The sequence below is a fragment of the Drosophila pseudoobscura genome, chromosome X, assembly GCF_009870125.1.
Source record: "Drosophila pseudoobscura strain MV-25-SWS-2005 chromosome X, UCI_Dpse_MV25, whole genome shotgun sequence".
Taxonomy (NCBI): Eukaryota; Metazoa; Arthropoda; class Insecta; order Diptera; family Drosophilidae; genus Drosophila; species Drosophila pseudoobscura.
The window spans coordinates 27,383,399-27,400,131 of record NC_046683.1 but is presented as its reverse complement, the minus strand read 5'-3'; the positions used below and the strand labels follow the sequence as shown (position 1 = coordinate 27,400,131).

Sequence of the window (16,733 nt, the reverse complement as noted above, 5' to 3'; positions counted from 1 at the left end):
TCAACATAGCGATTCAGTTTTATATGTAGATATAAATATATATATATATATCATTATATATGGCGAATGCTTTACGGTGGAAATGCAGCAATTTTCGGAAAAGCATTATCCTCTTCTGCGGCGAAATGTGCGCAAGCCATCGGATCCAATAAGATTAAAGCTGGACTCATCCGAGAGTATGATTCGTGATATTCACCCAAATTTGATTTTTTTTTTAAATAAATGTAAGCGAGCTTTGTTCATTCGACCATGCAGGAGTTTATTTGCCTTGCTATTAAACACACCTCCTTTGGCTGACGTTGAATAGTTCGAGCCGAAATATCATTTCCAAAACTTTGCTGCAGTTCTGATGCTATCTCAGCATAATTTTTAAACCAATCCTGGGGCTTGTTTATTAAAAACAAAATCTTTCTTTGCCCCATTGCTAATTTTAAGCACTGCAAAATATTAATTAATTACTGATTAACAAAAAATAAAGTCTGAATTTTATTTAATTTTGTATATGTAAGTTTACAAGAAACAAATTGTCTCAGTGGAAAAAATTCAGTTTTTGTTTTAAAAAAATTTTTTTTTTATTTTATTGTTTTGTTTTGTTTTAAGTGTATGACTATGATATAAAAACAAATTAGTGTACAATTTTGTTTGAAATTGATTAAGCGACAACAAAAAATTAAAATTAAATTAAAAATTAAATGAATCTAATAACATTTAGGAAACCTCATGCTATATATTTAACGAACTGGTCAAAATTGAGTTAGCGTTAAGACAAATAACACAATACAAAACCACATTTCCGCTGTGAACCAAACCGACTTTTATTCGATAGATGTGTCTTGGTTCGGTTTCTGTTTAAAAAATTGTTTAAAATGGGTATATTTAAAAAAAAAAATTTCAGATGTGATTTCTTTTCACATAACTTAAGTATCTCAAAACATCGTTGTATTGAACGTTGCAATTCAGAAAATCTGATAAATGTAGCTATAAATATGAAGTAGCTTAAGTTTACTGTCTGGGAAATAATATAAATATATTTTTTGTTTTTCAAAATTTGGACTTTGAAAACTTTGAAATTAATTTTTTTTGAGGCCTTAAACCTATCAGAAAAAGTCGGTTTGGTTCACAGCGGAAATAAAAAGTTTAATTTTTTTGTCTACTGTGAGCTTTAAAACTGAGACAAGGGCATTTCGTACAATTAGCAAAACGATAGAATTATAATAATATAGTAACGCAACGGTAAGCAGAAGTAAGAGGTTGTAAGTAAGTTGGAGTCCTCCAGTTTGTTACTAATAGATAGATTAATGGAGTAATAATAATAATATAAAAAAATAAAATAATAATAAAAATAAATAAAATAATCATAATAAACATAACAAAAATGAGTATAATAATAAAAATAATACAAATATAGTAACAGCATAATCTAATGATTATAAATGTAAGTTTTTTCGTCATTCGAAACTGCAAATATTTCCAAATACAAGTTTTATTTTTTTATTTTTTTGTTACAAAGTGTAATTAAATAATTTGAGTATTTGGTATTCGATAATATTACATTTTTTGGGTAGATGTGCTCACTTAAAATTATTTCGGAAAAAACTGCAGAAGTTCATTATTTTCTTTCCTCTGTTCAAAATCGTTATTCAAATTTGATTCTTTTGACCAAATAGCCGGTCAAAGATTTCGAATATTATTTTTTTGTATAAGATAAAAATTACTATGTTTTTATCAACATTTGGGTCAAATCAAAAGCCAAGGAGCTTGCCACGCCTGGAAAACTGCACTTGCAAACTCCTTTCGCATTTTTGATTTGTGATATTAAAACTACAAAACCCTAAGAACAACCTAATCGGCAATTCATCTCACATCCCGCTAGTTGTTCACTGACCTCATGATTTAAATTACATGACTAAAAATTAACCAAAACTAAACCTAATCAAAAATCTACTTCAGCCTCTTGTAAAATGTACATACGTTGTTGTTCCATTGTCCATATGCTTGGCAAAAAACCTATCATCCATTTGTTCTCTGCGCTTGGACGCTTCTTTTTTTTTGTTTCTTTACGCACAACACTGTGATTTTTAGGACTACAAACAACTGGAACTATCTTGCGAAACGGTCGAAGATGTTGAGTCGTGGAAGGCTTCCTTCTTGCGAGCTGGTGTCTATCCCGAGAAACAGGAAACCCAGGAAAATGGAGACGAGGTGCGTATCCGTAAAATATATTTATTTCAATTGTTATCAACAAACTGGAACGCTAATGTGTCCAGATTTGGGTACTTCTTTATGAAAATATTTCAAATCCAAAACATAAAGAGCTAGAGTAACGCAAAGAAATTTTTCAAAATATGAAATTAACAACTGTTAACGAACCCGTTTTTATACGCGTTACTGAAAAAGTATAGAGATCTATTAGATTCGTGGTGAAATTGTATTTCTGTAACACCCAAAAGGAAGCGTTTCCGACCGAAATTAAATTTAAATTGAAAAACAACTTTTTACAAGAAAAACTACATTTTTCCAATCAGATCATTTTTTCCTTGTAAACTTATACCAAATTAAATAAAATTCCGAATTTTGTTTTAAATTAGTAATTAATATTTTGTGGAACCAATTTTTGTAATGTTAAGGAAGGAAAGGAAAGGTTAAGGAAAGATCTTGTTTTTAATAAACAAGCCTTAGAATCAGCTTACAAATTATGTTAAGATAGCATCAGAACTGCAGCAACGTTTTGGAAATTATGTTTTGGCTCAAACTATTCATCGTGGGCCTAAGGAGATGTCTTTAAAAGCAAGGAAACCTCGCAAAAAGCCACTTCTGCATAGTCAAATAAACAAAGCTCGCTTGAATTCGTAAACAAAAATTAAGTTATGGTGAATCTGAGTGGTCACGGATTAAACTCTCGGATGAGTCCAAGTTTAAATTGGCGCACATTTCGACGCAGAAGAGGAGAACGCTTTTCTGAAAATTTCTGCATTGTCACGATAAAGCATTCGCCATCATAACATGTATGGGGATACATATCAGTCAGCTCTCACTGCGTTCGTTCGTGTTTTCGCTATGTCGCTTTATTACTGCTCGGAATGCAATCCGGACGTCACTGCCGCTCAGCTTCGTTGCTTTGAGGCTGTCCGCTGTTCTTCTTTGTGTCGCCAAGCATTTCATCTGACGTGCATCGATTTGCATGCAGATGCAGTTAAACTGTTAACAAATCTGGCTAATTTTTTGTGCCAGTGTGATAACTATGTGGTTGCGCATGACTTGCATTCGAAAATAGACGAGCGAAAATAACGACAAGGTGCCGGAGGCGGAAATTTCTTGTGTGAAATTGGTCAAGCGAGATGCTGATTTATCTGCGTTGAAGTTCGTTAACTTCAATCGTTAATTTAATTTTGGCCAGTATGTCCCGCTTTGTGCATAGACAGAGGCCGGAAGCTGATTTGACGGCAGTTAATCTGTGTGCAGCTGTGCCATTGCGGACGTCCACGCCGACTCAGAAAGCACCAGTTCCATCCACTTCAAAAAACCCCCAGTGAGCGGCGCCTATGGTTTTATGATCGCCGCTTCTCCACATCATATTCTGCTTACACTTTTTGCTATGTGCAACAGCCCGTTGTTTCATTTTTGGCAATCCTCTTCAACATAAAACATTGGTTTTTCGGTCTGCGCTTTGTGCGATATTCGCTCGGCTGCTGCTGGATCAGATGACGATGCTCTTGCTGGCACTTCCGACTTCATCATTACAACAACAACGGCTATTGCATTGCTTCGTGTGCTATGCCTGCGCCGTCGCTGCTCTCAACATTTGGGAAGAGTAATCAGCTCGTCGTTCCCTCTTATGTGGAACACTCTCTTCAACACACTCTTCAGCGTCATTACCTAGATTGGCCCTCCCTGCTGCTTCCCTGCCCAATCTTCTGGACGACGATGGTGTGCTGTTGGTTCGGATGGCGGCACTTGGGCAGGTTTTAAGCACGGGTCTCAGCACTTTGGCTCAGCGGGATACGCTTGACCTCCTCTGGATCCATCATCCGTGGCCGCTAATTGAACGGCCCCGCTACTTTCTGCGAACGTGCCGTTGGACAGTGCCAGGTCGATACGATTTTTTTTTTTTCAAAATATAGCGGGCATGCGCACCAAGGCTCAGGCTGTCAGCTTGACTACCTCTACGTGTGACTTCGATGTTGTCATTTTGGTTGAAACCTGGCTCAACGCAAACTTCTTCGACAACGAATACTTCATTCCTAACCTTTTCCAGGTGTTTCGTAAGGATAGAGATTGTTCCAAAACGAAGCGCTGCAGAGGAGGTGGGGTCATTGTGGCCGTCAGACGCACCCAACCTATGCTGTGATCCGATTTATCTCCAGGATGGGGACTCTGTTCTGGATCACATTGGTGTGGCGGTGGCTGGCCAGTCAGAGACGCTATTTGTTAGCGTCGCGTATTTCTCCGAATAGCTGCTATGAGATTTACAAGGCGCACACTCAAAACATTGCTGAAATATATGGTAGTCTGCGAGATCGTCTCTGCGTTTTTGGCGACTTCAATTTGGGTTCGTTGGTATGGTCCGGCGATCCGCAGTCGCTGGCTATGATACCAAGTAATGTGCATTTGCCGCACGAGATTCTTTTGATAGATGATTGTTTTAGTATGGGCTTAACCCAAGTAAATAATGTTTTTAATAGGCTAAATAAGATTCTAGACTTAATTTATGTTAGTTCGGATATAGATTGCCATGTTACATGTTGCGAGCTGCCTATCGCAGATCGTGACATGCATCATATGCCGTTGGAATTCTCAGCTAATTTCCACTCTTATTTGCTCTGGGCGGAACCATATTATGAATACTTCTTTTCTACTTTAAGCCTAAATGCTATTCGGGATAGGATGTTAAGCGTTAACTAGGCATCTGTTCTCTCGCATCCTAGCACTGACACTAATAATGCTTCTAGAAGGATGCATGGCTCCTATAGGCTACCGTGGTATACGAAGGATCTTCTAAAATATAAGAATCTTCGTAACAAGTATTTTAAACGATTTGGTAAGACACGGGACCTTGTGGACTGGGAGAGGTATGTGCAGCATAAGAAGGAGTTTGCTTTTTTAAGCAAATTTTTGTATAACCAGTATATTGCCAACGTTGAAAGGGGACTTAAGATCAATCCCAAGTCGTTTTGGCATTTTGTAAATTCCAAAAGGTCGACGAGCTCTCTTCCTTCAGCTATGAACCTGGGTAGCTTGAGCGCTAATACAGATAGTGGTATAGGAAACCTTTTTGCTTCTTTCTTTAGTTCAAATTTTGAGACATACGCAGCTTGGCATAGTACCGATGTCTTAAGCGCTATCCCCGCGGTGGTGAATATTGGCACACTTCATTTTTTTTTTTGGAGGCAATGAATGAGTTTGATCATTCTAATAAACCCAACTGTGATGGCATTTCTGCCTTCCTGCTTCACAACTGTTATGTTGCCCTTTGTGAACCTCTCAAAATTCTCTTCACAAACTCGCTGTAAACGGGTCGGTTTGTTGGCAAGTGGAAAGCTGCCACGATTACGCCAATTTTTAAGAAAGGTGCCAAAAATCTCATCTCCAATTATAGACCAATCGTCAAACTGTGCCTTAATAGCCAAGCTGCATCGGTTAGGGATTCATTCCTTCCTGCTCAGTTTGTTTAGGTCATATCTTGAGCGAGAGTATGTCGTATTGGTAAATGGAAAGCCTTTGGACCCATTCTTGGCTACCTCCGGCCTTCCACAGGGAAGTGCACTTGGTCCACTTCTCTTCTCAATTTTGATCAACGACATATCTCTCAGCATTCAAGCTTCTGAGCAGCATATGCTCATGATCTTAAAATATTCCGATCGACCAAAACCTTAGGCGACAGTATCCTTCTTCAGCGCGACTTGGATAGAGTTGTTCGTTGGTGCAGACTTAGTTCGCTCAACGTTAGCCAATGTTGCTTTGTTTCCTTTAGCAAGTGTGTCCTCACTGTGCTGGCCTCATATTCTATTGATGGCAATAATCTCTTAAAGCGGACGGAGATACTCGACCTGGGGGTCTTATTCGACTCAAAATTTATTTTTGCTGAGCATCTGAATTTTATATTGCCAAAAGCATATGTCTGGAGTACTGGGCTGCCAGCTGGGATGCGTTTTGACTTTTGCCAGGGGAAGGGAGCCGTCAGACAGTTGCTTATAGATTTCTTCCTTTTCCATAATTAATTATTGTTATTCATTGTTATTATCTTAAGTTAGAAGCAAGTTAGTCTAGCCAGATAAGGATATTTTACTCCGTTGGCGAATTAATAAATAAATTCATATCTTAATATAAAACTAAACCGCGAATTATGATTAACGGTATGATAATGCAAAACGTATGAACAAATTATTCGCAGTGTAGTTGTTACCAGTATGAAATCAGCTACAGAGAGAGGCTCCCATCTTTCAGAACGATTCTGCACCTTGTCATCGGGCGCACTCTGTAAGTGATTCTTTGACGTTTATTTTTTATATTTAGAAAGCATTCAACTAGTTTCGACTATTTTTCAACGACAGATAAACATTTTGAAGGTGGAATTGCCCATCTAACAGAATGTCTAGAACCTTATGACTGCCAAAATAAGAAAGTGGAAGCCAAAAACTATGGTTGAGTTAAGGGAAATTATCGAAGAAGTTTGGTTTGAGGATATAACGGATGAATATCTGAAGGCTTAATACGATTCGATGCCCAACAGCGTCATATGTGTAATAAAAGCCAAGGGGGGTACCAAAAAATATTAATTAATTTATAATTTGAAAAATTTTAAGAAAAGAAAATAACCTATTAGATAAAATTTTGTTTTTGTTATAGAAGAGGAATTTTTTTTTATACTTTACAGATTTAGTTTTCCTTCGTTTGATCAAATTACTAAATGGCCGTTGAAAAAAGTGTTATGTAGAAAAATATTTGTTTTTAATTATAGGAATATGACATACAAAAATTTAGTATGCAATCTTGTTAAAAACTGATTTGATGACACAAAAAAAAAAAAAATCCGCATCTCATAACATTTGGGGAAACCCCATGCTGGAGATGTCAAAAATGCATGAAATATCACGGTGCGGATTTTTTTTGTCGCTGGGGGAATCTACTAGATTGCTGAATCAGATTGCTGGATCCGGTAGGATAATTTTTATAGCCAGGATAAAGAAATCAGATGTAGAGGAATAAAAGATCGTATAAGAAAAATGGAAACAAATAATATAACATATCTTGCGGTCGTGATTCTCCTCTTTCTCACCATGTTTTTCCCATCTCTCATGACAAGTTCGAGCAAAATGGAGAGAGATCACGGTCTAACTTGTGATCAAAGCGTAAAGGGTTATATTCGATTGTTGCAGATATATGTAACAGCCAGAAGGAAGGGTTTGGTCTCAGAGACTATTAGAGCTACATCAACCATATTTTTTACTAAGACTCCTGTGATATCATTCTGAATCAAGTTTTTTGGAATCTTTGGCAATTGTGAAGATATGAGAAAAAATAATATACAAAACGCAGAGTAATAGAAAATAATTAGATCTACTTTGTAAAAAGACCATCTGATTGGATCTTTATTTAAGCTGTATTAAACAATTATATTTGATTGACCTCGTGACTCGCGCTCGTGGTGACACTATTCCTCGTGCAGTAGGAAGACATAATGGCCGAATCAAAGACAATGTTTTATATTTATTTTAATATAAAAACGTTTTAAAATGTTTCGCGGAAGAATCGAATCGAAGCTAATCCCAAGCGAATACCGAATTCCACCGATTAGATTCGGTTGCCTGAACATGCAGGTTATAAAGAGCAGCGCGACGTCGTCTGCACTTACAGTGGCGAGCACGTGTGGATACATGTTTATCACTTTTCACTTTAAGCGCCTGTAAAATCTTTAAAAATAAATCAATCCTTGTGATTTTTTTTTTAAAGATTCATTAATTTATTGAGAATAAAAAAAGACAACAATTTTAATTAAAAAATATCCTTTTCCTTAAGAGATTTTAGTTTGTTCAAAAAATTAGCATGTATCCACTTTTGCACGTTTCAAAAATATTTACTTTAATAATTTTTTAAAAATATTTGTTCCAAAGGGCGTTAACTTTTATCATATTCCGAATAAGTATTGGCATACTCTCGACTAAATTTAGTAGGTGCTGGCAAGGTATCATGCGCCACTCCGACCTCACGCGCTCTCAAAGACTCACCCAATCCCTTTGGTGCAGACTCGTACTTTTCCAAGGTTTTTTAAACAGAGCCCATCGATTTTCAATGAGATTTAGATTTGGACTATTCAGCAAGCCACTGGATCAAGTGAAAACTCGAATTATTGGGACGATTTTTCACGAATTTTGCCGTGTGCGTCGGGCTGCCGTCTGGCTGGAAAGTGATCTCGGATATGGGGAAGTCACATTTCTCTATAAAATTTGACAAAATGGGTTCCTAAGTACTAAGATAATATTCTTTTTTCATTATTCCATTGATTTAAACCAAGCTGCACTTATCAGAACGTTGTGAGTTGCTGCGGACACCGCAACTCTACAGTTATACCCGAAACTAAGTCAGTATGGCTCTCCTCCGGCAGACGCCGCTAATATTAAACGACACGACAAAGAATGCGTGCGAGAGAGACAGAAAATCAGTCTGAGCATGACGTCGGGCGCTGCGTAGCCAATGCAAATTGATTTGTTCCTTTTGGCTACAAAAATTATCTGATCTGATCCAAATTCTGCGTTTTTAGTTTTCTCGAATCTGCAATATTGTGGATGCAACAGATTTTCGTCCTTTGTGGGGGCGGATGGGGGCGGGGCGAAATTCTGAGATATACGTTTTATAGTGACATCTTAAAGGAGTGTGTGTACCAAATTTGGTTACTCTAGCCTTAATAGTCTCTGAGATTTGTGGTTGCCTCGGATTTTCGTCCTTTGCGGTGGCGGAAGGGGGTGTGGCGACATTTTGACACAAAACGGTCAAGGTCCGATATCACAGGAGTGTGGATACCAAATTTGGTTGCTCTAGCTCTTATGGGTTCTGAGATCCTTGAACTCATATTTTGCAATTGGCAAAACCGACCATGAAACCTGTGTGTTAGAGTGAGACAGAGCGAGAAAGAGTGAAATTGTTTTCGTGATTCTGGCTATAATAATTATACGATCTGGTTCAGATTTTGCACTCTAGAAGATATAGTCATCTTCTACGATTCTGCGTTTTTAGTTTTTTCGTATCGTCGAAATTGTGGATGCCACAGATTTTCGCCCTTTGTGGGGGCGGAAGTGGGCGGGGCAAAGTTTTGAAATATTTTTGTAGCAGTGACATATCACAGAAGTCTGGATCCAAAACATCGTTGCTCTAGCTCTTATAGTCTTTGAGCATTAGGCGCTGAAGGGAACGGACAGACGGACAGACGGACGGACAGAGAGACATGGCTCAATCGACTCGGCTATTGATGCTGATCAAGAATATATATACTTTATGGGGTCGGAAACGATTCCTTCTGGATGTTACACACATACACTTTTACCACAAATCTAATATACCCCAATACTCATTTTGAGTATCGGGTATAAAAATCAGCTAATAATTTGAAAGCCCCAAATTCGTAAAAATAAGTTGGTTTGATGCACAGAGGAAAACACATTTATAGACTTTGGAATATTTATGGTCTTTTAAATTGACACCTACCACCAGCCTATTTGTTATACTATGGGTATTAACTGTTCATTTGTGGATCTTCCGATAGCAATAATGAATTGGTTTTTGTTTTCTGCGTAGAATGATGTTAAGGTCTTTCCCGATGTTATGCGCGTTTCGTTAATATTCACTGAAGAAAATTTAGAAAAATATGAAACAAATTTGTTGTTTCTATTAGTTTTTCTATGACTGTATATGGTTGCGCTTATTAGTAAACGTGTAATTTTCAAAGGTCTCGGGGTCTAAAAATGTTTATTTTGACATAAAACAATAAAATATAAAATCTTAGCCCGATTAGGCAACGTTTAAAGGTGCCCTCAAGTCGGCCAAAGTACAAAAATTCGATATTTGGCCAATGGTTCCTATGGCAGCTATATCTCTCTAGTCGGATTGACTTTTTTGTGTTATTAAATATATATATATGGTTAGGTTAGGCTAAGGCGGTAGCCTGGAGGGGGGGATAAAACCCTCCCACCCCTCAAACTCACTTGGACCTATAAGAGGTCCATTGTGTTGCAGCATGTGTCCTTTCTCGTTGGCCATATAAATCTTGAGACTACAGGAAACGGTTTGCTGCCATCTCCTATTGGCATTTTGCTCGAACAATTCGTGCGTTAGGAACCTGTACGTAGCCAAGGGCATCGCTACTTGCTCCCTCTCCGATAGGAGAGGAATCGTAGTACCCTGCCTGGCTAGCTCGTCGGCGACGTCATTCCCCTCGACGTACCTATGGCCGGGGGGGACCCATATAAGGAAGAGATCTAACTGCTCTGCGATTTCGTGCAGAGACCTGCGGCAGTCATTTACAATCGCTGAATTCGACGATATTGAGCCTAGAGTTTTAATAGCTGCTTGGCTGTCCGAGAAGACGCACACTAAGTAGACTCGGCCTTCCACGCGGCTGTCTAACTTTGAGCCATCAGGGTAGAAGTGAACCGCATTTGCAGGTCCTGGTTCGCCCATCTCCCAGTTCTCCCTAGGTGGGATTGATATCTGGAAGGGCGTCGAGAGGTGATCACTACGAATACAGTAATCTGTCCTCTCTGGTAATTGCGGGAGTCTCATCACGTTTCCCGAGTGCCCAACCACGGACGCTTTCCACAGTTTGGCTTCTCTTCTTCCCATGAGATCTACAGGGAGGAGGTTCAGCACGGTATTCAGGGCTTCCCGCGGAGTAGTGCGTAGCCCGCCAGTTATGCATAGCTCTGCCGTGCGTTGAACTCTACTGAGTCTGTTAAGACAATTAGTTTTGTCTAGGGCTGGCCACCATACTACCACTCCATAGAGCATGATTGGTCGTATAATGGCGGTGTATAGCCACCGAACTATATACGGGGTCACTCCCCATTTTAGTCCGATTGCTTTCCTGCATGTGTAAAGGGCCACTGTGGCCTTCTTTACCCTATCCTCTATGCTCAGTTTCCAATCGAGCTTTCTGTCGAGGATTAGGCCAAGATACTTGGCATTATTGCTAAAAACTAGCGCCTCCCCACAGAGTTTTAAGGGGGTCAGTACCGGAACTTTGTACTTCTTAGTGAAAAGGAAAAGTTCCGTTTTATACAGATTAACTCCTAACCCGAATTTGTCTGCCCATCGACATTTTCGTAAGAGTACTTGTCATGCACTCACACAACGTCTGCGGAAATTTTCCGGAGAGTGTTATAGCAACATCACGCCACCACATAAAATATATATATACATATATATAAACTAGCTGACTCGGCGAACTTCGTACCGCCTAACAGTCGATTCTTTAGGAATATTTTTTTTGTAATTCAACAATAACATTAAGTATGACAAAAAATAAAAATTAGCAATTCATTTGTATATTATAGATTAAGTTTCATTTTTATTGTAGTACTTTATGGTACACGATATTTTTTGTTCGATTACCTGGCGCGGGACCATGCGGGAAACATGGGTTTTCTAGATTAATACAAACACTTAATTACTGCCCCTGGGATTTTTTTTTAGTCATAGCGAAAAAATAAATAATAAAATGAAATACGCTGTGGTCTGTGTCAAAAAAACCTGTAAGAAGCAGATCACCCACGATCAGCCGAATGTCCCCTGCTGGCTCTGCGACAGCGTAGTGCACGCAAAATGCGCTGGATTTTCTGGCCTCGTGAGTAATGCTATAGCCAAACGTAATGGCTTGCATTACAGTGGCGAGGCATGCCGTGCGGTGGAGAAAGACATGGTGTCTTTTATGAGGCAGACGCGAAGTGGCTTTAAGGAGCTGACCGTTGTTTTTAAAAACTAATACGATCGGCTCATAGCCATGGAGGCTCAGTTTAGCGGTTTAAAACTGCTGAATGAGTCTCCGAGGCGCAAAAAGGTCACTCCGCGGGATCTGCAAGTGCCAACCGTCACTCAGCCGTGCGCCGCCGAAAAACTGACTCCGACCACTCCAAGTGTGCAGCAGTTGATCTCGTTTGCCACTCCAAAGGCAACGACAGCTGCTGGCGATGCATATTCGGTAGCCGAATTCATCGCCTCGGAGAATGTGCAGCCAAGTACGTCTGCAGCGTCCGTGTCCGTGGTGTCCGCAAGTTCGCTAGTTGTCCCGTCTATCCCGATCCCACCAGTAAATAGACGTTCCGGACCTCCGGATATTGCCACCACTAAACCACTGGTGGGAGTCCCACCAAAACGACAAGTTTTTGTTTCACGGCTGGCCCCTGACCTCACATCTAATGATGTAATTGCTTTTATTCAAAGCAAAAAATAAACCGTGGGTTTAAAGGTGGGGAAATTTAACTTCTCTTATGCCAGGGAGATAGCCTCGTTTAAGATAAGCATCTCCCCAACTCAATTTGACACCATTTGCTCCGCCAAATTTTGGCCGGAGCATTTGGTGGTGAAGGAGTTTAAGGCTAAGAAGAAGAATAGGCCCCCCATATCCCTTCCAAATTTTTCCAGTGTGCCACCCTCAACCTCAACTTCCTCTTCCTCAACTTCCCGTCTTGCTTCCACCTTTCCAAAAAACTAACTTCTCTTTTAGTAACCTATCAGAATGTAAGAGGCTTGCGTAGTAAGCTCAGCATTCTTTTCCGGGATAGTGTTGCATTTGCTTCCCACGTTATTGTGTTTACTGAAACCTGGTTAAAGCCGGGCATGCTTAGTTCCGAGTTTTTGGCAAGTCGGTACACAACTTTTAGAAAGGACCGTTCGTCTCGACGTGCAGGAGGGTTTCTAATTGCAGTGGACTCTTACTTCACCTCAGAACACTTCACAGTCCAAGTTCAACAGGAACTGGAATTCCTGTGTGTAAATTGATTCTTCCCGCTTTCGCTATATGCATTACTTGCTCGTATATCCCACCTTCTTCGGATATTTCAATTTATGAGCAGCACTTGTCCGCTTTAACCGCTGTTGCTTCCTCGCTATCTGATAAAGATCGTATGATAGTTCTTGGTGACTTCAACTTGCCAGGAACTGTTTGGTCTTCGGTAAACGAGTCTAGTATCCTAGTGCCCATGTCACGACGTGACTTTGTTGACGGCTTGCTTGACCTGTCCCTGTCTCAAGTCAATCATGTGAAAAATTCCTTGGGTCGATTGCTTGATCTATGCTTTGTATCGGATCCGACCATAGTGTTGTTAACCCGAGCCCTTCCGCTCACTATACCTGAAGACGCCTACCACCCTACTTTCGAGGTGTCGCTAGACATAGGACCAACTGTATTGGATCGGTCGAGTAGACTACCTGAACGTGTCCGCTGCTTTCGTAAAGCCGAGTTTGCGAAGCTTAATAACCTAATTAGGGATTTTGATTGGTCCGCTTTGTACTCGTGCACTGATGTCACAAAAGGCACAAACATTTTTTACAATGCTCTTGGCACATTTTTTGATTCTTGTGTCCCGCTTTCTTGTCCGATTAGATCTGGAAAACCCCCTTGGCTTACTAAAGAGTTATCCAGTCTAAAAAACTTAAAATCAAGACTTTATAAAAAATTTCAAGAAGTGGGTTCTCCTACTTCTCACTCTCGCTATGTAATAGCTCGGTCAAACTTTTCAGTTCTTAATGCTCAATGCTATAAGAACTACCTATCTCGTTGCAGGATACGTTTTTCTCAGGACCCTAAACAGTTTTACTGCTTCGTAAACAGTAAGCGTAGAACGTCCGCACACCCATCCTCGCTATCATTTTGTAATACGTCGGCAATAATGATCAGGCAATTGCCGATCTTTTTGCCCAGTTTTTCCAAACCACCTATTCTGAGGAAAGCTACTCTTGTCAACCGTACCCATACGGATTACCGAGGTCGAACGGCAGTTTGAGTCCCTTGTTAAATGAATATTCCCTACTCATGATCTTCGACTAGTTAAGCCGGTGTTTTAACCGGGTCCAGACGGGGTTCCAGGTTGTGTACTCAGGTACTGCGCCGAGGCTCTGTGTGAACCATTGCTTATTCACCCTGTCCATTGATTCCTCTTGCTTCCCCCCAATCTGGAAGGAATCGTTTATAATTCCTCTCCATAAAAAAGGTAGCAAGTCTAATGCAAAAAATTATAGCTATTCCTAAAATGTTTGAGAAGGTTATAACTCCGCACTTGCAACATCTCTGCAAGTCACTTATATCTCCAACTCAGCATGGATTTATAAGGCGGCGATCAACCACCACGAACTTGTTAGAGTTTACCTCTTTCATTATTAAAGGCTTTCAAGGTAACTTACAGACGGATGTTATTTACACCGACTTTAGTAAAGCATTCGACTCTGTAAACCATTCTCTTTTAGCACATAAACTTGACCTTTTAGGGTTTCCGCCCAACCTCCTGAGATGGATTTCTAGCTATCTTTGTTCTATGTCTCAAAGAGTCCTCTTCAAAAACTCCCTCTCTTTACCAGTAAAGGTTTCTTCGGGAGTACCACAGGGCAGCCATCTAGGCCCCTTACTCTTCACACTTTTTATTAATGACTTGCCTTCGGTATTAACATACTCTCGAGTACTTATGTATGCGGATAATGTTAAACTCTGTGTCCAGTACAGGACATTTCATTTCATTCTCGCTTGCAATCCGATCTCAATAACTTTCAGTCATGGTGTTGTGCAAACTTGTTACACCTTAATGCCTCGAAATGCAAAGTTATGACATTTCATCGTTCTAGCCCTTTGTTGGCTCCATATACCTTATTTGGTGGTTCTCCTGAGAGAATTATCCTGGTGGATGATCTGGGTGTTATGTTAGACCCCAAGTTAAAGTTTTCCGAACACATTTCTACCATGGTAAATAAGGCCATGGGCGTGCTTGGGTTTATAAAGAGGTGGTCAAAGGAATTTGACGACCCCTATATAACAAAGACTCGCTATACCTCGCTTGTTCGTCCGATCTTAGAATACGTCTCCTGTGTATGGGGCCCTCAGTACAAAGTACACCAGGACCGTATAGAATCAGTACAGAAAAACTTTTTACTCTTTGCTCTGCGGGGCCTTAACTGGGATGCGGGTGTAAGACTCCCATCTTACTCTAGCAGACTACTATTAGTAAACCTCCCATCCTTAGTTAACCGTAGAAAAATGCTTGGTGTGATATTTATGCACAACTTGATCAGGGGTGGCATAGACAGCCCTGATCTGTTGAGCCGCATAAACTTCACGATTCCTATTAGACTGACTAGAAATTTTACACCGTTGTTCCTTCCAATTTGTAGATCGAATTATTCCTTGCATGAACCGTTTAGGGTCTTACGCCCGGATTATAATTCCCTCTACCATATCATATCCACCACTAATTCTCTTCCTCTTATTGAATTACTAATCCTTATACACCTTTCTAGTAATTAGTAATTGTAGTGGTATTTTCATTTTTATTTTGAATGCATGCCCAGTTCTCTTAGAAACTTTAGTGCTAATATTCCTCAAATATTAGTCTAACAGCTATCTTTCCTGCATGCTCGCGTAACAGCCTTCTGCTGATGTCACACGGGCCACTTGACGGTGCAGTAACTGCATCGCCTCTTGAAAGATGCAGTCATTGCATGTCAACGTCCAATATATGTATATATTTGACGTTATATCTGCTAAATGTATTCTAAAAATGTATATGGGCTATAAAAGTTACGATTAATAAACATAAAACTGCACCTACTATTTTAACCTTAAAAGTTGGTATGAAATTTCCCCGAACTACTTTAGTTGCTCCAAAATAAGTCATTTGAAAGCAGTTTTTATATTGTTTAATATTCATTAAAAAGTGTATGGAATCTAATCCTATTCCTAAAACTAATGCGTAAAATGGGTTTGGAGGTGGAAGCAATGGTATTAATTTCACCTTTCCATGACAAGCGCAATACAATCCATTGGAGTCATTTTTGTATTTCAATGCCTTAAAATATTGGAAAACTGAGCTCATATGTCCAATAGCAACACAGTTATAGGCACTGTAATCAAGTGACATATCGTAACAGAAAGCAGCTCCATTCAATTCATTCATCAATTAATTTTTATATTATACATATTTTAAAATATAATTCATCCTCTGAAATTTCACCTCGATTGGTTAACATTTAAGCTAACAATAAATAGTTAAATTCAACTTTTCAGACTAATGTGAAATTACACGTGCAGTGTAACAAAATATCAAATTGCCACCCTCGTTTGCCCAAAGTGCTTTCAGAATGTAAATGAAATGGGGAATAGTAGATAAAATCAAAGAAGCCTGTTTTGATATAGCTGCATCCAATTCTGGACGACTCAACCGTGCACACTAGGTTTGGTGTGACTGATCAGTACGTTGCAACGCATTTAAATGACAGAAGAAATGCAATAATTAACTTCAGTCCCGTTGAATGGAGAAAACTCATCCGAAACTGATTACTTGTTAACGTTAACTCAAATTTAGTATTGGTTCCGAAAGGTAATTTTTCCGACTCCCTGGACCAATGCACCATCCACGCTAGATATATAAGGCGACTTATACGTTTAAAAAATATATATTTTTCGAGAGAAGTTTAGGTAGACAACTCGAGAAATCTTTTTGCGACGTTTATATAGTGCGTTCTTATACTTATAAATGATT

The 16,733-nt window shown here is 39.4% G+C and overlaps 1 protein-coding gene across 20 annotated transcripts in view; it reads left to right on the top strand.

Annotated features, from left to right (window-relative positions):
* shi (dynamin-1 shibire) overlaps positions 1 to 16,733 on the top strand; it is a 103,720-nt gene that overhangs the window by 30,818 nt on the left and 56,169 nt on the right. For 15 of the 20 annotated variants that reach the window (XR_004470116.1, XM_033383332.1, XM_033383324.1 and 12 more), the window contains exon 10: positions 2,083 to 2,202. The exons of the other annotated variants lie outside the window; for them this stretch is intronic. Coding sequence is in view for 14 of the 15 variants with exons in the window: in XM_033383332.1 (XP_033239223.1) it covers positions 2,083 to 2,202 (120 nt within the window). In the remaining variant the exon portion in view is untranslated. The remainder of the gene's footprint in view (positions 1 to 2,082; positions 2,203 to 16,733) is intronic. 20 annotated transcript variants of the gene reach the window in all.